Raw genomic sequence first — 27,945 nt, forward strand, 5'->3', positions numbered from 1 at the left:
AGATGTCTTTAGAAGAACTAGCAAAATTAACCCGTGTTGCTAGATGTCAGAATAATGGTTACCTGAGGTGTTTATTTGGTGAAGGCAACGGCATCCCACTCCAGTACTCTTGCCTGGAGAATCCCATGGGTGGAAGAGCCTGGTGGGCTGCAGTCCATGGGGTCGCTAAGAGTCAGACACGACTGAGCAACGTCACTTTGACTTTTCACTTTCATGCATTGGAGAAGGAAATGGCAACCCACTCCAGCGTTCTTGCCTGGAGAATCCCAGGGATGTGGGAGCCTGGTGGACTGCTGTCTATGGGGTCACACAGAGTCAGACACGACTGAAGCGACTTAGCAGCAGCAAAGGTGTTTATTGATTAGGAAAAGGCTCTAAAGAAGCTTATGGGATGCAGTGAACGTCCTCTTGGGCTTCCCTGGCGGCTCAGTGTTAAAGAATCCGCCTGCCAGTGCAGGAGAGGCAGTTTCAATCCCTGGGTCAGAAAGATCCCCTGGAGAAGGAAATGACAACCCACTCCAGTATTCGTGCCTGGAAAATCCCATGGACAGAGGAGCCTGACTGGCTATAGTCTATGGGGTCACAGAGGAGTCAGACACGATTTAGCGACTAAATAACAAAAACATTCTCTATGTATTCTGGGTGGTGGTTACACAAGAGTATATATGTGCATACACACGGTGCTACAGGCTCAGTTGTGACTCTGTGACCCCACAGACTATAGCCAGCCAGGCTCCTCTGTCCATGGGGTTTTCCAGGCACGAACACTGGAGCGGTTTGCCATTTCCTCCTCCAGGGGATCTTCCCTGACCCAGGAACTGAACCCACATCTTGTGTGTCTCCTGCATTGGCAGGTGGATTCTTTACTACTGAGCCACCTGGAAAGCCCATATGTGCACATATATACATCCATTAAGTTGTACATATCTGCAGAAATAAGTCATTCACAGTCAATAGGAGGAACAAGGTAAAAAAAAATATGTTTTTAATTGTTTTTTGGTTTTATCCAGTTCTGAAACTTTTTCTTGCCCATATGATGGTAAATCCTATCTTAAGTATCTGAGGACCCCCCCATCACCTTTCAAGGCCATTCTACCCTCCACTGGGATACCCTGTTAAAACTCTGGGCACTCCTGTTAAACGCCTCTCTACAAGCCAGGCTCTGTGCTGGGCACTCCACAAACATTATTCGTTTAACTCTCTCATGGAGGGGTCTGACGTGGTGTACCGTCAAGGAACGAGAGGCTCAGAGCTCACAAGACACTTGCCTAGGGTCACACAGCTAAGCGGTAGAAGTGGCTTCAGTTTTCATTCTGTAGCCTTTCCCACACACTGCGCAGTGGTCACGATAAGAAACAGTCTAGCCAGCTCCCCACTGGCCCTGAAAATAACTCGCCACCTTTTTTCTTTTTTTAATTCGGGCTTCTTTACTAAAAAAAAAAAAAGAAAAAATTTTCCCCCCATTTTTTGGCCATGATGTGAAGCCTGCAGGATCCTAGTTCCTCAGCCAAGGATGGAGCCCTCACTGCCTTCATTGGAAGTGTGGAGTCTTAACCCCTGGACTGCCAGGGAAGTCCCCTCCGCATTTTTTCTTTTAAACCATTTTAGAGCTGATCCCCAGGGGGATTCTATAACCCCACCCCCCACCCCCACCCCAGTAAGCACCTGGGAAGTGACAAAGGGCATTCTGGGGGAACCCTGACAGGGTGGTCCTGGTCTGGGGATTCTGCAGCCGTGGCTTAAGTCACACAAGCCTTTGGCCTCCTGCACCTGAGTCTCCAGGCATCTCCAGGATTCCCCCTTCTTCTGACATCCTGCCTGCAGGAATCTGTTTGCTGTTGATTCAATCTGGAAAGACAAGAAGAGGCCGTTTATCGCCTGAGTGAACGCCCTTGCCCCACCCTGACCGCTTGGGTCCTCCTGGCAGTGACCCTCAACAGGACCGGCTGCACAATGTTGAACAATGGGCTCCTTTCTGACCTTTCCTGCTCTGACTGAGGTGGTGGGCGGTGCCCAGGCCTGCCTCCCAGCCGGGCCCTCTCCCTCTCCCTGTCCTGAGGCCTCACCCACCGGTGTAGACTGACTTGGCTCTAAATCGGTTCTGCCTTGAGTCATCAATGACCAGTCCCTTCAGGGCAGGGGCCTGTCTTATTCAGTCTTCTCCTCCTTTGTTTTCCTCACATAGTAAGGACTTCGTAATTGGTTATTGGAACAAAGATGAAAATAAAAAAGAACCCTAAAATATGCGATATTTTTAATGCTGTACATTGAGGGCCTATCATAGCAATAACTACCCCCAACTGTGTCTGACTCACTTTGCCCTCCCAACAGCTCCAAAGGCCTTGCCTCTATGTTTACAGATGAGGAAATGGAAACATAGTGTGGTTAAGGCATTTGCCCAGGGCCACACAGCCAGGAAGTGGCTGAGTCAGGATTCCAGCCTTGGCAGCCTGGAAAGAGATTGTCCTAAGCACTGCACTTCACTGTCTCAACACCGCCCCCATCCCTGGGGTCTGAAATCTTGCCACTGGCACAGAATCTCTTGAATTAGCCCTTTGCCAATGAAATGAGCAAGCTCTGGGAGTTGGTGATGGACAGGGAAGCCTGGCGTGCTGTAGTCCCTGGGGTTGCAAAGAGTTGGACACGATCGAGTGACTGAACTGAACTGAATGAAATGAGTGTTCACCCCAAAGATAACACGGTCAGCCACAGTGAAACACTGAGTGACCCATTATTTCCAATAATTCCTGGTCCCTCTGAGACTTTTTCCCCATACCCTTTGCCCTCCTCTGGCTTTGCCTTTCTTCCAAAATCTTTGAGCCTTCAGCAGGACACTACTTTGGCAGCAAACAGTGGGAAGGCTGTGTCCAAACTTTAGAGCCCAGGCCAGCTGGGTGGGCTTGAACCTTGTGTTTGTCATTAACTAGCTGTGTGGTCATTACCAAAAAAGTCACCTCATCTAGTCTCAATGTCCTGACCTGCAAAACAGATGTACTGGATGGTACCTAGCACCATCGCTTTGCAGAGGATTACCTGGAGGATTTAAATTTAAGTGAGATGATGTACTTGCAAGACTATTACCCATAATGCTCAGCAGATGATGATGGTGATGATGGCAGCAGTGGTGATAGCATCATCATCAACTCTTAGGCGGAAAGGTGGTCTCAGCAAGGTGCCCAGAGGAGGGTAGGATGGCTTAACCACCATGGATTGTCCAGTTTGGTACCACCTCCCCCAGGAAGCCCTCCCTGATGAGTCCAGTTCCCAGTGCTCTCTTTCTCCAATGAACCCCTCTTGCCTTGTGGTATCACATGCCATGACTCTTTGCAACCCCATGGACTGTAGCCTGCCAAGCTCCTCTGTCCATGGGATTCTCCAGGCAAGAATACTGGAGTGGGTTGCCATGCCCTTCTCCTAGGGATCTTCTCAACCCAGATATCGAACCTGAGAGCCTCCTGCAGCTCCTGCATTGCAGGCACACTCTTTACCCACTGAGCCACTTGGGAAGCTGTGTGATATCACAGATCGTCTTAACTGACAGGGTCGTGACATCTGCTTTGTCTCCACAGGCCAGTCGTAAGTGCCTTGAAAACAGAAGCTGTTTTCTCTTTCCAAATCCCCACACTAACCTTGCTAACTTGTCAAGGGAAGGAAAGAGTCAGTAATAGCACTGAGTTAGTTCTTTGTGCCAGTCCTGGTGTGCTCCACACACGGGCATGACCATTCCTTCTAATCCCTCACCCCGCTTTCATGAGATAAGTACTACCATCATTCTTATTTTACAGATGAAGAAACAGGCTCAGTGAGATTAAATAGCTACTCAAGTGGAAAAGCTGGAACTGGAAGCCAGACTTGTCCTTCTTCTAAACCGTCTTTTTTCCACTACAAGGAGAGGGAGAGATGAGGATTCAGTTCAGTTCAGTTCAGTCGCTCAGTCGTGTCCAACTCTCTCGGCCCCATGGACGCAGCACAGCCAAGCTTCCCTGTCCAAAGCGGTGCCTGCATCACGGGAGGGATGGCAGGTGAAGAGCGCCCTCTGTTGAGCATCTGTGTGTGATGACGGCAGAAGAGAAGCCCAGAGCAGAATCCTAGCAGTCAGATGTTCCTATGAGAACCTCAGCGCATCCTTAGCTTGGAAGAGTGTGTCCAGATCAATCTCTCAGCGTGTGGCTGCCACCCTGATGGGAGAAGAGAATGAAAGAGACCCCAGACTGGGCAGCATCCATCCCCATGAAAGTAGAAATGTTGTGTGTTTGCTCTCCTGTTCTGTCTCCAGTTTCTTAAAGTGTCAGGCAGAGAGTAGGTCCTCAACAAGTGTTTGCTGAATAAATGAATGAATGAATGAGAGGCATTGTTCCTTCTCTGTCATCCCTGTCTTGCCCACTCTCCCCAGGATTCAGAGAGCCACCATGAGCGCTACATCTGTGCTGATCTCCGCAGGTGTCGTCCTGGGGAAGGTCAACCTGCTGCAGCTGGTGATCATGACGCTGATAGAGGTGACAGCCTTTAGTGCCACGAGGCTGGTCGGCATGAAATACCTCAACGTGAGTCCTGGTGATGTGAGGCGGGGTCTCTGGGATAAGAGATGAGGAGTTGGAGGGGGAGGGCTCCATCTCCATTTGATAAAGCTTCTGTGACGAAAAAAAAAAATAGAGACAGGCCAAATGGGGTTGCAAAAGTGTGGTGTCTGCTCAACATTTAAACACACTGAGCAAATGCTGTGGAAGGGGGTTCCCACAATAAAAACTTGGCTGTCAAGGAAAGAGGTCAGTTCCTCACCACAGGCAGCGCATTATAAGCCTTCTCCTGCTTTGTTATGGTTCTCATAGTGCTTTTAGAAAGTTGCATTAAGCAAAAGCCATCTCCTCTCTCCTCTGCAATGTGTCAGTTTAGCTGGTCCAGGGAAGGGTTTAGCATTGATTTTGAGAGTTCACGTCTTCTTAAAAACTTCATTTCAGCCTGGGCTTCTTTTGTGGAAGGACTCGGGGGAAACCAGAACCAGAAACCAGAGCTGTTTCAGCTCTGACACAACTCAAGAAATGAGGATACCAATTTGACAATTGCCAAATGTGGTTTTTAGATTCCTGGGAGACCTCAAAGAGATTTAAAATGCAAGATCTCTTCCATTCTTACAAGAGAATTCCACAGACTTACATTTTTATATGTGACTAAGTGTTCCTTACATTTTCATTCATTCATTTCACAAATATTTGTTCTGAGCCTGTTCTGTACCAAGCACTCTTCTAGGCAGAGGGAAAATGTAACTGTCATGGAACTTCCTTGTTTATTGGCAGAGGGAAAGACTGCCATTAATCAATAAAATAGGCAAAAGAGATAGCATGTTGAAAGTGAAAGCATTAGTCGCTGTCATGTCCAATTCTTTTGACCCCATGGACTATAGCCTGCCAGGCTCCTCTGTCCATGGAATTCTCCAGGCAAGAATAATGGAGTGGGTTACAAGTTTCCTGGGTCAGGGGAACTCCCCAACCCAAGGATTGAACCCACATCTCTTACGTCTCCTGTATTGCATGCAGGCAGATTCTTTGCCGACTGCTCTACAGCAGGGCTCTATAGCATGATAGCTAGTGATAAGTACAGTGGAGGAAAAAATACAATGAAGGAAGAAATTATGAATAGTTGGGAGAGGGGATAAGGTGTTAGAGAGAGTGGCCAGGGAAGGCTTCATCGGGCAAATAATTTTTGAGTAAAGAGCAGATGGCAGCAGGTGTGCAAGTCACGTTGGTATCTGAGGACTGGGGCAGATCAAGGGCAGAGCTGCGGGAGTGGTCTGCATCTTTCAAGAGGAGGATCTTATCACTGACACTATTCCTTTTATTTTTTTATTTTATTGCTATTCTTTTTTGGCTGCATCATGCCATGTGGAACTTTCCTGTGTTCTACCCTGTGTTCCCTACAGTGAAAGCATGGAGTCTTAACCACTGAACCTCCAGAGAAATCCACTGATACATTGTTTAGAATTGTTGGTATATAATGATAATAAGCCTGCAGTGCAGGAGACCCATGTTCCATCCCTGGGTCAGGAAGTTCCCCTGGAGAAGCGAATGGCAACCCACTTCAGTATTCTTGCCTGGAGAATTCCACGGACAGAGGAGCCTGGTGGGCTACTGTCCATGGTGTCACAAAGAGCCGGACTCGACTCAGCGACTAACACTTTCACTTTCAGCTGTAATAAAAAGGAGATGGACTTTTAGTTGCTTTTATTATTGTTTTAAATTCTCAACAGACAACGCATCCCCTTATTGCCTGTACCCAGAGTAGAGCACTCCCTCTACTCTGCACTCCAGGCCGTAGAATAGGTGGTCCAAAGTGGTACTGACGTGACAGCATGGCTGTGGCTTTGAGGAAGAGCAAGGGAATGAGCAGGAGGGGAAGTCAGAGGGGTTGTGGGAGAGCGGGTCACACAGAATCCTGTTGGTCATAGTAAGAACGCCGACTTTGACACTGAGGGAGACGGGTATCATTGGGGGATTCAGAGCAGAAATGTGCCATGAGCTGGCTTAGATTTTAACAGGATCGCTCTGGCTGCTACATCAGAAGAGTCAGTTGGGGGACAAGGGTGGAAATAGGGAGACCAGTTAGAAGGTTATCACAATAATTTGGGCAAGTATTGAAGTCAGTTTAAACCAAGGTGGGGGTCACTGGGGCACGGCGGTAAAAATTCTGCCACATCTGGGTATTTTTTTTGAAGGCACAGTGGACAGGACTTAACAGTAGCCCACTGAGTTATGAAGGATTACTAAATTTGATGTTTGTGTCAGGGGAGTGTGTAATTTCCTTGGTTCAGTCTTGCCACAGCAAAAATTTGAAGTGACGGACGGACCAGTGTTACAGCTCCATGTTACAGTGTAGTTTTATTTAGAAAGCAAAGGAAAATACATCCTTGAGGGCAGGTCGATCCAAAAGGCAGGAGAAGAAGAGAAACCCTTTCCCTCCTCCTTTTGTATGTTTTTTTTCTCCTCCCTCTGAGCCTGCCCTATGTAAACTGGGCTAGCCAGGAGGGCTGTTTGTTTACCCTGAGGTCCTCACTCCTTTGTTCTATTTTCACCGGCTTTTTCCCTTCTTTGTCTTTTAGCCACCACTGGTAAAGCATCTGCCTCAATGCAGGAGACCCGGGTTCAAGCCCTGGGTTGGGAAGATCCCCTGGAGAAGGAAATGGCAATCCACTCCAGTACTATTGCCTGGAAAAATCCCATGGACAGAGGAGCCTGGTAGGCTACAGTCTATGGGGTCGCAAAGAGTCAGACACGACTGAGCGACTTCACTTTATTCTGGACTCCTTTTTCCTATTCTATCTACCTAATATTTGTAAAGCAAAATTAGCACATAGCTTGAATTTTCTGAAGAGTTTAGCTTGGTATTATAAAATCTCTGGCAGCTTCATGTTGCAAAGTTTATGTTACTCATACTCCATGCAAAGAGTTGAAATTCTGCCAAAATGCAAGAAGCAGTGGGGTACGTGTCCATGTGGCTTTTCCCCCAGGTAAGTGGACTTTGGCCCAAAGCAATCAAAGCCAACCAGAGGGGAGTTCCCTGGTGGTCCAGTGGTTATGACTCAGCGCTTTCACTACTGTAGCCTGGGTTCAGTCCCTGGTCAGGGAACTAAGATCCCACAAGCTGAAAGGTACAGCCAATTAAATAAATAAAGCCAACCAGAAAACTACCAGAAATAAATAAATACACAGCAACTCATGGGGCTCCTCTGAAAGGGGGACTGCTGGGTGGAGTCAGTCTCCTGACTTCAAGTCATGCCTCTTGCATGAAGGCAGAACTTCCTAAATGGAACACAGGGATTTCCCGGGGAGCAGAGGCTGCTGACGCTCACTGCTTCCACTGGGTTTTGTTGCAGATGGACAACCATGTAAGCATGATGTATATCCCCGTGTTTGCGGCCTATTTTGGGCTGACTGTAGTCTGCTGCCTCCAGAAGCCTCTGCCCAACGCATCGGAGGACAAAGATCAGACAGCAACGAGCCCCAGTTTGTTCACCATGCTGGGTAAGGACAAGATGATGTGGGTGGGCTCAGATCTGGGGTGAGCAGGAGGATCCAAAACAGCTCTGCAGAAAAATCTCTCTGCTTTTCCAACTTTCCCCAGGGTGTCTGAAGCCCCTTTGTAATAACCCATTTCCTCAAGCAGTATTTGATGAATTCACATCTTTGAAGGAAGCATTCCCCTCTAGGGAAACTCTCTTCACTGATACCCAGAGGAGAGGAGAGACTTGTTACATCTCAGTTTAAATGAGGTTATCTGGGAACTGCCTTGGTGATCCAGTGGTTAAGAATCCGCCTTACAAAGCAAGGGGGTGAGGGTTCAATTGCTGGTTGGGGAACCAAGATCCCACATGCCCCAACTAAGACCTGATGCAGCCAAATTTAAATTTAAAAATAAATAAATAAGATTAGATTATCCAATCCTTTTGTCCTTAACTTAAAGAAAGGAATTGGATGGATGAAAAAAGGCAGACTTGGGAGTGGAGGAAAGAATGGGAGCTGGAAGAGAGAAGTAATAATGTCTAATTTGAAGGGTTTCAGTAAAAGTGATGAACTTAAAGGCTAGGAGAGGCTTAGAGGAAGGAAATCAGGCAGTGAGACTGCCAGCAGGCAGCTGAATACCAGGACATGGGGCCAAGTGGAAGAGTTCCATTAATTTTTTAAAAAATAAGCATGTGGCCATCATAGGCTAGAGTCAGGAGGCTTGGGTTTTGGTGATTTCAACTCTCTGGGCCTTACTTTTCCTTGCCCATAAAGTATGTTAGCTGGGCCCTGCCGACTTAAGAATTCAGAGAGGAGACCAGATTTGTCCAAAGTTGATGAGCAAGAAAGTAGCAGAGATGAGACTGGCCAGGTCTGGGAGCCTCCTGTCTGAAGTCCCCTGAGGCTGAGGCTTTGGAGCAGGAATGCTGGTTCTGGCCACTGACCATTTCTGGTCCGCAGGCACCCTCTTCTTGTGGATGTTCTGGCCGAGTTTCAACTCTGCTCTGCTGGACATTGCAGAGGAAAGAAAGATGGCCGTGTTCAACACCTACTACGCCCTGGCGGTTAGCACAGTGACCGCCATCTTAATGTCAGCCTTGGTTCATCCTAAAGGGAAGATCAATATGGTGAGGAGAGGGGCTGGCCCTTGGGCAACACTTGGGTCTTCTAGGCCATAGTCATTCATTAGCTTCTATTTTGGGGGGCATTTACTCATGTTCTTTTTCAGCATTGGGCTCAGAGTTTTACATAATTCTTAATTCACTTAATTCTTACAATAGCCATAGCAGTAGGTACAATCAAAGGGCTTCCCTGGTGTCTCAGTGGTGAAGAATCTGTCTGCCAATTCCAGAGATGTGGGTTCAGTCCCTGAGTCGGGAAGATCCCTTGGAGAAGGAAATGGCAACCCACTCCAGTATTTCTTGCCTGGAAAATCACATGGACAGAGGAGCCCGGGCTCCTCTGTAGTCGATGGGGTTGCAAAATAGTCAGACGTGACTCAGCAACTAAGCAACAACAGTCACAATCAAAGCTCCCTTTTTCTGGTGACAAAGTTAAAGCCCTGAATGGCTAAGCACCCAAGGATACATCGCAACTAAGTGTGAGAGCATGGCTAGGCTATTGAGTAACCGTGCTTTCAATCTAAATGACTCCCGATCAGGGAGGACTCAGGACTGCTCCCTGAGCCCGAGACATGGGGTGAGATAAGACCACTGATGGAGTCTCAGCAGAGGGGAGGGGCTGGTTTCAGGACTGGAGATGCAGGGAGGATCTTATAGTGTTGTCTTGCTATCAGCTTACCGAGTAACTTAGGGAGATGCTGCCCTCTAGCTTACTCCATTCACCCACAAGCTATTCCTTTGCAGACTCACATCCACAATGCAGTGCTGGCAGGAGGTGTGGTTGTGGGCGCCCCTTCTAACCTGATCCATTATCCTTGGCTTGCCATGGTGCTGGGATTTCTGGCTGGGATGATCTCCATCGGGGGAGTCAAATACCTGCAGGTAAGGAGCTGGGCAACTAATACCTGCTGCTTTGGCCTTACGCCAAGGTCCAGGCCCCTAGACCATGGTGGGCCATCACGTATTGCCATGGGCTGCATTAGGCACTGGCGGGCAGCTCCTCAATTTAGCTTCAGAGCTTGGGTGAGGGACCCGTCCAAGTTGGATGGTGCTTTTGCTAAGATCTGGGGAGCAAGTAACAGAACCTATTCAAGCTTGCTCAGGAATAAGGGGGATTTGTTATAAGGCTACTGGGACACCGCTGAACCCAAGGATAGGAATGCTGTTGGGAGCCCAGGCATGACTGGCACCAGCGGTGGGAGTGTTGTGGGGAGCCCACAACACTTTTTGCTTTTCCTGAACATCTGTTTTCTTTTCACTCTTCCTTCCTCTTCTCCTCCACATGGTGGAATGTCATCTTTCTCTTCAAGAAGGCAGCCAGGTGAAATTTCTTCGTACTAATTGCAAGTTCTTTGGAGAAGGGATTCATTGGTCTAACTTGGATAATGTGTCCATCTTTGGCAGGGGTGGGAGATAGGGCACGTGATACATATACAGCTTTTGTCCATGAACCATGTGAAGGGGGGTGGGAAAGGCAGCACCCAAAAGAGGGATGCTGGGTTGATTATCCAGGTCATCTTCACTTCTGATTGTTTAGTTCTTCTTCTGAGCGGATGGATTTATCCTCCTTCAATATTCGACAGATAAGATCACACTGCTCCATCATAGCCCATTTGTTACAACACACTTCCAAGAGAAATATTTAAGAGCAACAAATCTTCGTAGGTTTGAAGACTTGATGGAGGAAGAGGGAATAGATTCTTGGTTGACACAAGAAGCTGAATTTGAATGAACCGTGAATATTGAGGGAGGCAGTTTCAATCCCAAATAGGGAAGAATTTACCAACAGCTCAATCTGACCACAGATGGAGCAGTCTGCTTTTCATCTTTGAAGTGGAAACACACATCTTTTATCTCCTGTGACTTTGAGGCCCTCTGATAAAAGTAAGATGTGCACAGCCAAACATGTATCACAGGAATTTCCTAGAAATCCAGTGGTTCAAACTCCAAACTTTGACTGCCAAGGGCCTGGTTCAATCCCTGGTTGGGGAACTAAGATCCCACAAGCTATAAGGTGTGGCCAAAACTCATGTATCATGAGTTATCATCAGGCTCAGTGTCCATCATTTTCTCTGTGCCTCAGGTTGCTTGATTCTATCACCAGGGGAAGGATTCAAAGATGATTCACTGATTTTTTTTCATTCATTTGCTCAACACATTTAACAGTTATCCTGTGTCCCAAGCTATAATGTAGTGAAGAAAATGGACAAATAAACACAGCACAGTTTAAGAACTGCTACTAGAGCACATCTAAGCTGGCCTGAGATGGGTCAGGAAATGCTTCCCAGGGTAGAGGACATCTCAGCTAAGCATTGACAGGAAACTAATATTCACCAGGGAAAGAAGTGGGAAATGTCCAAAGGCTCAGTGGTGAGAAGAGAATGTGACCCAATCAAGAAACAGAAAGATGTTAAGCATCAAGTTCATCAGGGAGTGTGTCTCTCACCGGAGCTTTGAGAGACGGCTGGTGCTCAGGAACACCTCCTGGGGGAGCTGAAGAGTCTGAATTGTTAATCTGAACACAATGAAGATTCTGAGGAGGGAACTAGCCTGATAAAATTTGCATTGGAGGCCTTTCCTGGTGATCCAGTGGTTAAGATTCCACCTTCCAATGCACAGGTCATGGGTTCAATCTGAGGTCTGGGAACTAAGACCCCATGTGCTGCAGGGCAGCTAAGCCTGTGTGTGTCACACTACTGAGCCTGCACACCACTAGTGTCCGTGTGCCACAGTGGAAGATCCTGTGTGCTGGAACCAAGACCCAGTGCAGCCAAATAAACAGATTCATTTTAAAATTTGCATTGGCATCCACATCTGTTGGCTCACGGCCAGCTGGGAGGTCAAATGATGAAGTGGAAGGAGTGCTGACTGGGACTCGAGTGGTCAGCTTCTTACCTTTCAATCAGCCATGTAGTCTCTTGAATGGAGTTAAGTTTGGGCTGGACAAGTGGGTTTCAGTCAACCAATGGGGACATGGATAATGTCTGGAGACAGTTTTGGTGGATATACTTGGGAAAGGACTGCTTCTGGCATCTAGAAGGTATAGGCCAAGGATGCTGCTGAACCTCCTGTAATGCACAGGAGGGCCCCTCAGTGAAAGAAAGTGAAAGTGAAAGTCGCTCAGTCATGTCCAACTCTTTGCGACCCCATGGACTGTATAGTCCATGGAATTCTCCAGGCCAGAACACTGGAGTGGGTAGCCATTCCCTTCTCCAGGGGATCTTTCCAACCCAGGGATCGAACCTAGCTCTCCGGCATTGCAGGCAATTCTTTACCAGCTGAGCCACAAGGGAAGCCCAAGAATACTGGAGTGGGTAGCCTATGCCTTCTCCAGGGGATCTTCCTGACCTAGGAATCGAGCCGGGGTCTCCTGCATTGCAGGCGGATTCTTTACCAGCTGAGTTCCCCCAACACAGCCCCAAATGGGAGCAGTGTGGACCATGGCCGGCAGCACTGGCATTACCCAGGACTTTGTTAGAAGTGTAGAATCACAGGCCCCAGACCTACTAAATCCAACTCTGCATTTGGATGAGCTGCCCAGATGCTGTGAGTACACATGCAAATTGTGACGTACTTATTTAGTTGAGCCCTAATGCCCACGCCCCCTGGATGCCCTGGATGCCGAGGGTCTGGGAAAGGGTGGGGACGGTGTGGCAGTCCCACATGTCGCTCTGCTGATGATGGTGTTTGTCCCCAGGCGTGTCTTCAGCAAACGCTGGAACTCCACGACACCTACGGCGTGCACTACACCTTCGGCTTGCCGGGTCTGCTTGGAGGGATCGTCAACATCGTGCTGATGGCGCTTCAGGCCCAGGGAATCGATAAGTCCACGTGGGTCACTTGGCTCAGCCCCCTATCACCCCATCCATCTCAGGAAGGAGCATGTCCAGAGTCCTTGGCTGGGAGTGAGGGGCATACACTCAGGGCCAGGCAGTCAGAAAGCCTCAGTGAATATCTGTTGGCCAATTTATTCCAAAATTCCAGATAAGTCCCCACTTTGTATGGACTTATCACCTGTCCAGGTCACTTCTTTCTAAAGCAGTTAGCTTAAGTGAGAGGAAAAGCTGATAGTCCTGAGGCCTCCCCAAATGAAGACAGAGGAGGCAGTCAGGCCCAAACCAACTGAGTCCATTTTTCGGCCCCTGGTGATTTAGGTGGTGGTGAAATAACCATGAGGTCTTGACCTGGGCCATGCTACCTAACCTCTCTGAGCCTCTGTCTCCCCATGGCAAATGAAGATAATGATAGTACTTCCCCGCATAGGGGTATTGGAAGCTAGGCACTGTGTGGTTAAAAGGATATGATATGTAATATGTTCATGTAGGAAAATGCTGAATACTGCTCATCCCTGAGACCCAGAGAGGGAAAGGGTGTGGTTAATGTCTCAATCGTAAGGTAGGAATGTAAGTCCCTGGGACCAGAATCAGGTCCTATGCCCCCCAGGCAATAGACAGCAATGATCAGAACTCTGACCATAGTTTTCTGAAAGTTGTTATCATCTTGTTCTCGCTTTCTGGGTTTTTCTTTTGAGCTTGTTTATCTTCTGAATGTGGCTCACACATAATGAAAGAGTGACTTGGGCATGATACAGGAATAGATTTTTCCAGATGAACCCATATAGTGATAACAACAATAAAATTACTGATGACAATCAGTACTATTTATTGACTGCTTTCTAAGTGCTAGGCATTAAGCTAAAATCATTAAGTGCATCATCTTATTTAATCCTCACAACTACCTGGTGAGGTGTTATTAGTTTTCCCTAAGAATTGATACCTTGGGGGAGTTAGCTGTCTGAAGTCACGTGGCTGGAAGCTGGCTGTCGAGGTGGTGATCACCAGTGGAGGGTGATGAGAAATTGTGTTTGGAAGCATCTCAGAGAAATCATGGAGAGCTAGGTTCCTTATAATTCCAACAACAGAGATAGCCATAGCCCCAGATTATAGGAATCATCTATGAGCAAATGAGACATACATCCTTGAGCTGCTTAGGGATGAGGAGTATCCCATTTGGGGATGAGAAGAGGATGGTATATGTGAAGCAAGGCATCTCAGTGACGGACTCCAAAGGTGTTCCTGCCGCTGTTTTAATAACTGTGTGACTGTCGGCAATCTCTTTCCTCTCTCCGGGGCCCTGAGTCCCCCTCTGTAAAACAACAGGTTAATCTAGCAGGGTCCTACACTCAGATGCCTGTAGGGGCCAGACAGGTAAGGTTAAAAATGAGACCAGCAGGGGGAGGAAACCATGGGCATTTGTTCCCAGTGCCCAGCAGCTTAAACCATCCAGAGACTTGGGATCAGGATTGCCAGATCTAATGACTTTTTAAGAGAAGGCAGAAATCCAGAGTTATGCACATACTCCCCCAAGTACTGGCAAAAGATTCAAAATCATTAGAAACACGTGCGTGCTAAGTCGCCTCAGTCATGTCCAACTCTTTGCAACCCCATGGACTGTAGCCTGCCAGGCTCCTCTGTCCATGAAATTCTCCAGGCAAGGATACTGGAGTGGGTTGCCATTTCCTTCTCCAGGGGATCTTCCCGACCCAGGGATCCTACCTGGGTCTCCTGCATTGCAGGCAGATTCCTTACCATCTTGGCTACAGGGAAATTCCCCATTAGAAACAACGTGTGGACCAAATTCTGTTCGTGGGCTGCTGACCTGGAACTTCTGGATCACTTGCTGTCCCCTCCCCTCCCCCGAATTCTGTGATTCTCTGGCTCTCCCAGAACAGTGGTTCTCAACAGCAACAGTATCTCCTGGGACTTGTTAAAAATGCAAATCCCCCCCTACCCCAGACCCACACAATTAGAAACCTGGCGGCGGGACCCAGCAGTCTGTTTTCTCAAGTCCTATATGTGCTTCTCCTGCAAGTTCAGGTTCAGGAACTATTGGCCTACAGCAAAAAACAGAAACAAAGCAAAACAAACTGCCAATCCGCTGCTAAAGGATTAACGGCTGGCCTTCTGGTGAAACTAAGCCCTGACTTAGAGCATTTACTGACTTCCCTGGTGCCAATACTCTCTCCATGGCTGATTTCAAGCCATCAAAGTGATACTCCCAAACATGGAGTTGAGAGGAGATGAGAGCTGTCGTCCTGTGAGTCTGCGTGAGCCTGACTCCAGCACCATCTCCAAGTCAAGTCTCGTCAGGATGAGATAGCTGAGGACCAAGTATTAGTTTTCTCTCCTCTGCAGGAACTTGGCAAAGGGGAGGGCACAGTGACAGCAATGACCTCTCTCGGGGTGGCCTCTGGTCTGCTGGAAGTAAAGGGCACAGGCCTCGGGGACAAATAGAGCAATGTCACACTTAACAGTTGTGTGACTTTGGGCAAGGTATTCAAACTCTCTCTAAAGTCTCAGTTTTCTAACTGTAAAATAGGATGATAAGATGCATGTCCCAGGGCTGCTGTGAAGATTCAGCAACATAAAAGAAAGGGTTCAAAGGCTTCCCTAGTGGCTCAGACAGTAAAAAATCTGCCTACAATGTAGAAGACTTGCATTCAATTCCAGGAGGAAATGGCAGCTCACTCCAGGATTCTTGCCTGGAGAGTCCCGTGGACAGAGGAGCCTGGTGGGCTACAGTCCATGGGGTCACAAAGAGTCAGACACCACTGGGCAACTGACACTTTCACTTTCTTACAAGAAAGGGCTCAGGACAGTGCTTGGCACGTAGTAAACGCTCAACACACGGCCCCTTTCTTTACGATAGTTACTGACACTGCTGCCTCTGTAAGAGGAGCATCTGGACTTAACGGAAAGATGGCAAGAGGACTGAGCTGGTCGTCAGAGCACTTCCCAGGGAGTGTGGGTCGGCTGCTTTAGTAGCTCTGTGTCATTGGACACGTCATTCCAAAGAATGACTCTTCATTCATTCCACGAACAGTATTTGCCCATTTCCCTATTCGGGTGAGTGAGTGTAAATGAGTCAGATGCTGTGCTTAGAGCCTGGATGGAGCGTTTTTCACAAATTGTGGGATTTTAAGTGGTGTGAAGACACACTGGAAGAGCACCGGATCAGAGTGAAGGCGCCCTTTTGCAGTTCTCATGCAATTTGTTGATTAATCAGGGGAAAAGGCTCCCCTTAGGGCTGAGTGTCTCCACGCTCTTCCTACCCTCACTGACCTCCAACTTCAACAGCAGCAGAGGAAACCTCAGTCTGAGATTTGCCCCAGCTGCTGCATCTAAAGGAGATTAAAGCAATATTTTTTTTTTCATTGTATCTTGGTTACCTCCTATTTCTCTTCTTTTAAGCTAGTGACACAAAGTTCCTTTTAAATAGGTTTATTTAAAAAAATTTTTTTAAGTTTACTTAAAGAAAAATATATGGGCTTCCCTGGTGGCTCAGATGGTAAAGCGTCTGCCTGCAACATGGAAGACCTAGGTTCGATCCCTGGGTCGGGAAGATCCCCTGGAGAAGGAAATGCCAACCCACTCCAGTACTCTTGCCTGGAAAATCTTATGGACGGAAGAGCCTGGTAGGCTATAGTCCGTGGGATTGCAAAGAGTCAGACACGACTGAGCAACTTTACTTTAAAGAAAAATATTAAAAACAAAATAGTATCCCTGGGACTTCCCTGGTGGTCCAGGAGTAAAGAATCCGCCTGCCAAGGCAGGAGATAAAATCCCCATGCTAGGTGGTCACTAAGCCCGAGCGCCACAACTACTGAGCCTGTGCTCTAGAGCCCAGGAGCTGCAGCTGCTGAGGCCTTGCACTCTAGAGCCCGTGCTCCGCCACAAGAGAAGCCACTGCGACGAGAGGCTTGAACACCACAGCTAGAGAGCAGCCCCCGCTTGCCACAGCTAGATGAAGCCCACACTCAGCAATGAAGACCCAGCGTGGCCATAATCAAATGAATAAATAATAGCAGCCCTGGAATGCAGATCTGGCCAAATCTGAGAAGGGAGCCCACCGATGCTGACATTTGGCCACTTTTGTGGGTAGACTGAACTGCCTGGTTTGAATCCCTAGAAACACCCATTCCAAGCCACATGGCAATGGGACCCTTGGTTCACTTTCCTAACCTGCACCTCCCATTTGTGAAAGAGAGACTTTCAGGCGGTAAACCGTAGAGGCTGAAGCCCTGGCACAAGGAGCCCACCCTGCGTGGGGAATGTTAACACAGCCATTTCTGCCTCATCCATTTCTACTCTCAGATGGCAGCAGGGTAGAGCGAATTTGGGTTGTAAGTAGCAGATTTGGGCTTAGCCTTTATCCTACGTGCAATGCAGGAGACCCTGGTTCGATTCCTGGGTCAGGAAGATCACCCGGAGAAGGGAATGTCTACTCACTCCAGTATTCTGGCCTGAAGAATTCCACGGACTATTCCATGGGGTCGCAAAGAGTCATCACGACTGAGTGACTGGCTTCTTGCTTTTATTCTACCACTTACTGCTTTTTTAAGAAACTTTTTGCTTGTAATACAGTCTACTTCCAGAATAGTCAAGTATCATAAGGGTTGGCTTCCCTGATGGTCCAGTGGTAAAGAATCCAGCTGCCAATGCAGGAGGCACAGGCTCCATCCCTGGTCCAGGAAGATCCCACACGGCACAGAACAGCTAAGCCTGTGCTCCGCAGCTATTAAGCCAGCACGCTAGAGCCCATGCTCCGCAAAAGAGAAGCCACTGCTATGGAAGCCCGCATACTGCAACCAGAGAGCAGCCTCCACTCGCCGCAGCTAGGGAAAAGCCCCCGTAGCACCAAAGCCCCAGCACAGCCGAAATAGAGAAACAAACATTTTAAAAAATGTATCATAAGAATACCACTTAATGACTTCTGACACGGCCGATAACCAGCACACAGAAATCTGTGTCCTGTCCCAGGGCAACCACTAACCTGACTTCTAAGAGCAGCAGTCTCGCCTGGTTTTGTCCTTTAAATGCATAAAATCATACAGGAGGTCTGGTCTTGTGTTCTTCTTGGCTTCTTTTACTCACCTTTGAAGTTGTGAGATCCATCCATGTCATTGAGTATCTCTGTAGATTGTTCATTCTCATTGCAGTATAGCATTGATTTGTGCTTGGGCTTAACTGATAAAGGCAGCTGAATGACAACATGGAGAGGCCAACGTCATTGAACGGAAACTTCAGTGTTCCAATTGCCATGGAAATGAGAGGCATGGCATACCATGCAGGGACACGTGAAAGCTTACCACACGCAGGGACGAGGCACTAGAGAGAGACGGGAGCAGAGACTATGTCTTTAGGACTAGAGTGGCAGGGGAGGGACACAGGGATGTCCCCTCTAGGCCGAAAGTGAAAACACAAATGTTAGAGCTTGCAGTTGGGGGCTTGTAATGAAAGTTGACTTATGAGAGATCAAGGTAAACAATGTTGACACTTAGTTTGGCCCTGCAATAAATGAGTGGTAAATACAAAATTTAAGAAAACATAGAACAGAGTTCCATTATATGAACACAGCACGATTTACCCATTGTCGATGAGCATTTGGGTAGTTTCTAGTATGGAGCTAGTATTGTTGTTATGAATGTTCCAGCACTTTTTTTTTGAACCTACAAATGCATTTCTGTTGAGTATATGCCTAGAAGTTGAGCTGTTGGATCATACAGTTTTCATGCAATCTGCTTCAGTGGATACTTTCAGTTTTCTATTGTGGTTTATACAGTAGAAACTGAGAGCTTCCTTTACCTAATATATAATTTAGACATCAGACTTACTGTTTTAATTTTCATTTCCTTGATGACTACTTAAGCATTTGAATACCTCCTCTTTGGAAATGTCTGTTCAGTTTCTTTTGCCTACTTAGACATAAAACCTTTCTTTTTCTTGCCCTGAGAGACATAAAACCTTTATCTTTAATTGCCTAATGAGGAAACTCAGGACTCCAAGGTTAAGTGCCTAGGGTCACACAGCTAGTGACAGAACTGGGACTTGACCTTGGGTTTTCTGACTTCTGGTCTAGTTCATTATCCATGAACTAAAGTAAGCCAAAGAGGATCTTGAAATCCCTTCTTCCCCTTCTGCGTGTCTGAGCAGCTTTGCAGGAGAGTGATGGGAAGGTACTGCCTGGGGAGGCGACATTCGTTCTCCTGGCGGCCCTTGCTGACAGCGTCACTACTGATGCACATAATCCTTTTGGTCCCCAGTGACCTTTGCAGCCTGATGCTCAAATGTGACCACATCTGCTTTGTCATTTCTAGGCGTGGCTACCAGGTACTCATCAACGTCGGGACATTGGGCTTCACCATCATCATGGGTGTGATCTCTGGTCTCTTGACAGGTCAGTGTGAGACCACCCTTCTTCCACCATTGTTCAGGGTGCAGAGTCTGGGCCGAGATTGCAGCTGCCCCATGGTTGTACATGTATGTGTCCATCTCCTTCCCCATGAACCCACCTCCTTCAGCTCCAGCCAACTGAGGTGAAGGTCTCATATCTTGATTTAAAAAAACAAATGAACACAGAATCACAACATTTCAGAATCGGGAAGGCCCTCAGAGGTCACCTGAACACTGTAGCCTCTTGAGCCCAGGACTGGTGATTTCACTGAATTTTGTACAGAAGACTAAGGAAACCCTGAGGCTTACACAGCTTACCTTTTATTCCCTGATAACACCTAAACTGCTATTTTGTTCAGCAAATAGACCAGGTACACGGACACAGCAGTGAACAAACCAAATTCCCTGGTCACACTGAGTTGATATTCTAGGTGGAGAGGGAGTTTTCACCATAAACAGGAAAAAATATGATACATCAGATGGTGATAAGCACTACGAAGAGAAATAAATCAGGGTAGGGAAATGCAGAGTCATGGCGAGAGTGGGGTGCTCTTTAGGAAGGGTAGTAAGGAAGTCCTATCTAAGAAGTTGACCTTTAAGCAAGGACTTGACTGCAAAGAAGGAGGGAGACATACTGCTTATTTATTTGGGAGAAGAACTTTCCATGAAAAGGGACAGCAAGGCCAGAGGCACTGAGGCAGGAGCATCCTTTGCCTGTTCGGGGAATAGCAAGGATGTCAGCGTAGCTGATGTAGCTGGAGAGGTGGGGAGAGGGGAGGGGCTGGAGGCAGAGCAGCAGCAAGGCGCCAGATCATTCTGAAGATGGGAGGCCATTAGAGATCTGTAGGCAGAGGACTGAAGTACGTTTTTACTTCTGCAATGTGACAGAAGAGCAAAGAATCTTGTGAATGTGACTGTGAGGGTCGCTCAGTCATGCCCAAATCTTTGCAACCCTGTGGACTGTAGCCCACCAGGCTCCTCTGTCCATGGGATTCTCCAGGCAAGAATACTGTGGGTTGCCATTCCCTTCACCAGGAGTTCTTCCTGACCCAGGGATCAAACCCGGGTCTCCCACATTGCAGACAGATTCTTTATCATCTGAGCCACCAGGGAAGCCCCCAAAACACATATGGCATGTGGGATCTAGTTCCCTGACCAGGGATCAAACTGGAAGTGCAGAGTCCTAACCACTGGCCCACCAGGGAAGTCCCAGAAGAATCTTCAGGAGACATCAATCTGCCTGTCTTACTTGCACGCAAGATGAAAACATGCATTCTGTCCAGAATTGCTCACTGTTATTCTACAGGTAAATTTCTTTTCTTGGTTAGACTCTCACATATTGTGTCTCTAAGCAGGGAGTGAATGCCAAATAAGAGACAAAATAGCCAAAGCAGACACTAAAGAATGGTGTGACCTTGGGTGAATGGTGTGCACTGGGCATTGGCTGGCTTTCTGTAAAGTGGATGGATTATAGTAACTAATCATTTGGCATCCTTTCAGCTCTAAAACATGTATGATAGTACTTTTTTTGGGCCACACGGCATGGTTGGATGGCATCAGTGACTCAATGGACATGAGTTTGGGCAAACTTTGGGAAATAGTGAAGGACAGGAAAGCCTGGCATACTGCAGTCCATGGGGTGACAAAGAGTCAGACATGACTTAGTGACTGAACAGCAATGGCATGTGGAGTCTCAGTTCCCTGACCAGGGATGGAAGCCACATTCCCTGCATTGGAAGCACAGAGTCTTAACCACTGGACTACCAGGAAAGTCCCGAAAGTACTTTCTGGAATTTTCAAGAATGAGATTGGCTAGAATTGCTTTAATGTACCAATTGGCCTCAGCTTTCAACAGAGTCTGAGATGACTGATTAAACACAGATGAGAACAAGGCCTCCTGCCCTAAGTTTACATTCTATTGGTGGTGGCAGTCCAACCCTGAAGAGAGTTGCCAGATTTAACAAGTGAAAACACAAGGCACCCAACTCAGAATTCAGAATGAACTGAGCATCCTGCATTTTGTTTGGCAGTCCCACACCTGGGCCCTCATGCCATTCGCCACTGTCAGCAGCGTAGACAAACGACACTGAGTGGTCCTGCCTTGTAAAGCAACTCAGAGGGCTTCCCATGCTTCACTGAGATCAAGAAAGAGAATACACTCCTATTATTCCTTTGAGAGTTAAGAACAATGAGCTTTCATCTTTACATGTTGCTTTCTGCTTGAGGAAACTGGTGATTAAAAAGTGCTTGGACGGGATTTCCCTGGTGGCCCAGTGGTTAGGACTCTGCACTTCCACTTCAGCATCTCAGGTTCAATCCCTGGTCGGGGAACTAAGATCCTGCAAGCCACTTGGCCAAAAAAAGAAAAAGACAGCCTTCCCATGTGTTGTGCACCACAAAGACATTCCCTAATATTTCCCCAAATTTAAAAAAAAATTTACTTGGACAATGTAAGGGGAAAGAGGCCTCCAAAAAGCCAGGATGGCACCAAATTGACCCCCTAAAATCAAGCATTTTACCCATGAAGAGACTCCTTTCTGTGAAGCCCTCCTATAGGCACTTAGGTAAGAAACAATCTTGGCGACTTCCCTGGTGGTCCAATGGATAAGACTCTGTGTCTCCACTCCAGGGGCACAGGTTCCATCCCTGGTCAGGGAAGTAGGATCTCACATGCTTTGTGGTACAGCCAAAAGACAGAGAGAGAGAGAATAAAAAGAAACCATCTTATCAAGCATGGTTAAGGGTTTTCCCAGTTCAGGCAGATTAAAAATAGCAGATTAGAGTTAGGTTTCCAGAGGTAAGACACACTGGTAGAAGTGAGCAGTGAGAGCAAAGAGCCTAGAAGGAGAAAGTAAATTCTTAAAACCAGACACAAGAACATGAGAAGCTTGGGCTGCCAGAGAACAGGCCGGTAACTTTCAGCAGCTGTGGCCCTTCTCCACATTATATAGTGCCTTTGATAAATGGATATTCCTGTCAACAACTCTAATTTTTTAAAAAAGTCTAATTGTGTCCAGTGTTGTCTCACAAGACAAGAAAATATATTTTAGATGGATTTTCATCAGTGATGAGTAAGCCTCAACTACCTGAAAAATATATGTAGGCAACAGAGGTTCATTTATGAGTAATTCTAGCTAAATGAGGTGTGTCGGTTACACTCTCCATGCCAATATCAGTTAAAGGCACACACTGTAATAGGCAAGTGTGAATGAGCACATGCCTACTCTTGTTAATCTTACTATTTAATACATTGGGATGGATTATCATTAAAAATACACAGATAAGTCTATCAATGGCATTTCCCTGCTTCACATGAAAGGTAAGCACGACTTTATGTGCTGGAAATGCCACTCTGAGCAGCTGGGGGAATGCATAGGGCCCTAGCTCTCTGGGCAGAGGTGGGATGGCTGACCAGAACAAGCACAGGAGCACATGTTATTACCTGCTCTCCTAACCAGTGGAATCTGGAGCTGAGGTCGCTGTGACTTTCTTGGAACCAGGGAGGATGAACCTGCAAGGGTGGCTGTTTGAGTCGCTCTCCATGGTAGCTCTTGTGTTTAAATGAATCAGCTTTCAAGTGGGGCTTTGTCCAACAGGGTCCTTCTTCTCTGTCTCGGGAAGCGTGTTAGATCCATGACTATCATACACCTCTCAGTGTATCTAAATCCTTTGGATGTAATTGTTCTTAAAGTGAAGTGAAGTCGCTCAGTCGTGTCCAGCTCTTTGCGACCCCGTGGACACCAGGCTCCTCCGTCCATGGGATTTTCTAGTGGGTTGCCATTTCCTTCTCCAGGGAACTTCCCAACCCAGGGATAGAACCCAAGTCTCCTGCATTGTAGACAGATGCTTTACCATCTGAGCCACCAGGGAAATCACGAGGGCAGTCTAATTACTCTAAGACATGTCTATATTAGATAGATCAACAAACAAACATTAATATCAGGTATTTAATACTAAATATTTCCCAGTTCACATGAACCTGGAATTTATTGTTTAATTTAGAATTATTTGATTTGTAAGCGCTTACCTTTTTTTAAGCCAAATAAATAGAGCTTATTTACAAATTAACATCAAAAATACTACCCAGAGACAAAGATATACCAAGACATATTTAGACAGACACAGTGCAAGATCTAGCTTCATTTTCTAAGTTTAGTCATGAATTAGATATTACAAGGAGAAGGCAATGGCACCCCACTCCAGTACTCTTGCCTGGAGAATCCCATGGACGGAGTAGCCTGGAAGGCTGCAGTCCACGGGGTCGCTGAGGGTCGGACACGACTGAGCGACCTCACTTTCACTTTTCACTTTCCTGCATTGGAGAAGGAAACGGCAACCCACTCCAGTGTTCTTGCCTGGAGAATCCCAGGGACAGGGGAGCCTGGTGGGCTGCCGTCTCTGGGGTCACACAGAGTCGGACACGACTGAAGTGACTTAGCAGCAGCAGCAGACATTACAATTGTTCTTACCAGTTCCTTTTAAAAGATCTCTATAGAATTAATTAAACTGGTCCAGAAAGGACAGTGCTTCAGTGTGTCTATCTCCTGGTTGTGGAAGATAAAAGGATTTTTGTTGAGTTATCATAGGTGAGATAAGATAGTCTGATTAACTTTGAGATAAATGCAATCCTCTAAATGTGTAACATTTATTTATGAACTTAAACAGGTTTGCTCTTAAACCTCAACATATGGAAATCAACTCACAAGGTTCACTACTTTGATGACCAATCTTTCTGGAAGGTAAGATTTTTAACCTATTAATGTCATAAGTTTGGAGTGAATGGACTTAAAAAGATACCTGGGGTATGTATGTTAACTTGGTGTTTATGGAGAGTAAAGTAAAAAACAAATGAAAATGAAGTAAGGAGCACTGGAGAAGAAGCAAATCCATGATACGTGTGCGCGTGCGCGTGTGTGTGTGTGTTGGTGGGGGGTGGAGAGGTAGTAGATGTTCCCATTTCCCTGATGCCTCAAAGTCACTGAGGGTCAGGGATGTGGGAACTGACACTGGCCACGTCTCCTCCCCATCTGGAGTCACCAAAGTGCGCTAATAGTTCGACATGAAGGTGATAGAATCCTGCATTGCAAACGCCAGAAGGCCCGCAGGGGCCAGCAAGTCCAGTCCCCTCATTTGCTAGACTTCCGAGCGGAGTCATGACTGTCTAAGTTCTGAGAGGAAGAGCGGGGTAAATTACAGCCGGTGGACACGAGAAAACTTGTAGTATAGGGATCTGGGGTCAGTGAGTCAAGAGACATACAGCTCAAATAATTCAGCGACCACTGACAGTCTAGGTGACATTGTAGGGCTAGGAAGAAGGTCAGGCTCATTCCCTGAGACCCCACTGCCTTCCTCCCTTTGACCTGCACTCGCAGTTCACCAAGTACTTTGATATGTGTGTTGCCTTAGGTAATCTTCCAGCTGATGCTGAGGTTGGCTTTCTCACCCAGCAGGCCAAGATACTGACCACTAGGGGGACACAGAACCAGCCTTACTATGGACCTTGGTATTCAGGTCTGTAGGGGCCAAACTGAGAGAACCTACAGAGAAAACCCACCTCTTCTCCTTTTCCTTTATCTCTGTGCTCCTCTTCCTCTTGAAACAGCTTTCTGGAGGCATTCTTGACAACAAACTGCACATATTAAGTATATAATTTGATATCTTTAAACATATTTATACACCCCTGAAACCATGACCAAATCGAGTAAGAACATATGTGTCGGGACTTGCCTAGCGATCCAGTGGTTAAGAATCTACCTAACCAATGCAGCGGGTACTGGTTCAACTGTTGGTCAGGGAACTAAGATCCCACATGTCCCGGGGCAGCTAAGCCCATGTGCTGCGACTACTGAGCCCTCCTGCCACAACTAGAGAGGCAGCGTGCCACAATTAAGAGCTGCGTTCCACAGTTAAGAGCTGTGCGCCACAATTAAGAGCTGTGCGCCACAGTGAAAGATCTCGCATATACAACGAAGATCTTGCATGCCACAATGAAGACTTGATGCAGCCAAATAAATAAATAATACGTTTTGAGGGAAAAGAACATATTCACCACCAAAGATTTCATCCTGCCTCTTAGAAACTGCTCCCTCCCAACTCCATCGTTTCATCCCCAGGCAACTACTGAACTGCTTTCTGTCCCATGGATTAGCTTCAGTTCAGTTCAGTTCCATTCAGTCACTCAGTCGTATCTGACTCTTGGCAACCCCATGAACCACAGGATGCCAGGCCTCCCTGTCCATCACCAACTCCCAGAGTCCACCCAAACCCATGTCCATTGAGTCAGTGATGCCATCCAACCATCTCATCCTCTGTCGTCCCCTTCACCTCCTGCCCTCAATCTTTCCCAGCATCAGGGTCTTTTCAAATGAGTCAGCTCTTCGCATCAGGTGGCCAAAGAATTGGAGTTTCAGCTTCAACATCAGTCCTTCCAATGAATACGCAGGACTGGTCTCCTTTAGGATGGACTGGTTGGATCTCCTTGCAGTCCAAGGGACTCTCAAGTCTTCAACACCAAAGTTCAAAAGCATCAATTCTTCAGCGCTCAGCTTTCTTTATAGTCCAACTCTCACATCCATACATGACCACTGGAAAAACCATAGCCTTGACTAGATGGACCTTTGTTGGCAAAGTAATGTCTCTGCTTTTTAATATGCTGTCTAGGTTGGTCATAACTTTCCTTCCAAGGAGTAAGCGTCTTTTAATTTCATGGCTGCAGCCACTGTTTCCCCATCTATTTGCCATGAAATGGATTAGCTTACCTTTTCTCTAACTTTATGTAAATGGAACCACATGGCATGTACTCGTCTGGCTTCTTTTACCAAGTGTAATTATCCTGGGATCACCCACGTGGCCGTGTATAATCTGCCTCATCTTGAACCAGCTTCTCTCTATAGCCACTGGCTTCTCCCAACAGCCAGTCTCTCCCAGGCCCCTCCAAGTGCTCTTGTCCCTTTAGCAGAAGCAGAGTAATCCAGTGAAAGGACTCAGGAAACTGGTTTAATCTATCCATTCATTCCATAAGTATTTATTGAGCAACTATTATATATGAAGCACTCTGCTCATGAAGATACCACAAATAGGACAAATATCCACCTCAATTATTTGAGCTGCAGTAAATCCTTGCTGAACAAATGAAGGGAAACTGGGGGGCCCCATCTAACACTAGCCCCTGTGGGAGCAGGTGAAACAGAGTGCGTCCCTGGTACAGTAAGACCTGGATTCTAGTCACCTCTCTGCAAGGTCTGATGTAGGCAAGACCTTGACTTCTCTCACTGGTTAAAAGAAGAGTAACCTTTGTTCTACCTCAGGGGGTTGTTCTGAAACTCAAATAAGGTCATGATATCTGTGACTACATTCTGTCTAATGCAAGCCACCACCTGATCATGAACGTTTACGACTCGGGGTTTAGACAACCACAATGGAATGTGTTCAGTCTCACAGCTATCGCTTACTGCAAGCCTACCGTTTCCGAGTCTGTGCTGGATGCTTCTCAACATTATCTGATCTTCTCCTCACAAAAACCCTGTGTAAGAATAAGTCTCCCCATCTAAAGATGAGTCACTTCTCCAAAATGACAGAGCTAGTAAATGGTGCAGGAGGAAGCTGAATCGGTGTCTGTCTGGCTCCAGAGACACGTGTGTGTGTGTGTCTTATGTATTATGGTCAGCTACTAGAGAACGGCTATTTCCCCCCTCATCTTCTGATTTTTTTTTTAACAGCTGAGTAGAACCATTTATTCAGCAGGATAATACTTACAGCTTGCATTTGAAATACAAGAATATGAACTTCCCAAGCTGATAAATCCAGGAATGATTTTTTTGTAAACTATCCAAAAAAGACATCTTAAACATCATAAAATGCCCTTATTATATGTCATAGAAGCAGACTACTAGAGGTTACAAAGGACATTCCTTCACTGATTGCCCAGACCATGCTCGGTGCTGCGTAGGGTGGGACACTCACCAACCCCAAGGATACCCATCTCATCCTTGGATGACAGAGGACACTATTGGGTTGGCCAATTAAGTTCATTCAGGTTTTTCCATAAGATGTTATGGAAAGAACTACTTTACATGGTGACGAGTCTCCTTCACTGGAGGTGTTCAAACAAAAGCCAGGTGACCATGAATGATCCATGTAAAGAGCTGAATGAAATGAGATTGACCCAAGAGGTCTTCCAACTCAGATTTTTTGAAAGAACTTTGTGGTAAAGGTTATTTGTGATAAGACCTTTGTGATAAAGTAACATTTTGGGCAACATAAGTTTCAAAAGGTCAAATCAGAATCAATATGTGTGCAATATTGAGTGTGTAAGGGTTTATCTGTAATAAAAAGTTCGCTTTCCTTTTACAGTTTCCACGTTTGGCTGTTGGATATTAAGGGAAAGCATCCAAGAGAAACACGGCCTGTTTGAAAACAAGACTTTTCACCATTGCCCATTTGTGTGTGTGTGTGTGTGTATGTGTGTACAACCACTTATTATAGTAAAGTCTCCTTATGTACAATGAGACAGGTCAGAGATAGATTTGATACTAAAAACACTAAAAACTTAATAATCTTATAATGATCTTGAATAATTATGTTTAGTTTCATGAAAGA

At 46.7% G+C, this 27,945-nt stretch overlaps 1 protein-coding gene across 1 annotated transcript in view; it reads left to right on the forward strand.

Moving 5' to 3' along the window:
* Window positions 1-27,726, forward strand: part of LOC128043355 (RH-like protein IC) — a 39,634-nt gene extending 11,908 nt beyond the window's left edge. Inside the window, exons 3-10 of the mRNA XM_052635693.1 lie at window positions 4,394-4,544; window positions 7,868-8,015; window positions 8,955-9,121; window positions 9,860-9,997; window positions 12,813-12,946; window positions 19,272-19,351; window positions 24,013-24,086; window positions 27,700-27,726. Coding sequence (XP_052491653.1) covers window positions 4,394-4,544; window positions 7,868-8,015; window positions 8,955-9,121; window positions 9,860-9,997; window positions 12,813-12,946; window positions 19,272-19,351; window positions 24,013-24,086; window positions 27,700-27,726 — 919 coding nt within the window. The remainder of the gene's footprint in view (window positions 1-4,393; window positions 4,545-7,867; window positions 8,016-8,954; window positions 9,122-9,859; window positions 9,998-12,812; window positions 12,947-19,271; window positions 19,352-24,012; window positions 24,087-27,699) is intronic.
* The last annotated feature ends 219 nt before the right edge of the window (window positions 27,727-27,945 follow it).

Source organism: Budorcas taxicolor, chromosome 2 (genome assembly GCF_023091745.1).
Source record: "Budorcas taxicolor isolate Tak-1 chromosome 2, Takin1.1, whole genome shotgun sequence".
Taxonomy (NCBI): domain Eukaryota; kingdom Metazoa; phylum Chordata; class Mammalia; order Artiodactyla; family Bovidae; genus Budorcas; species Budorcas taxicolor.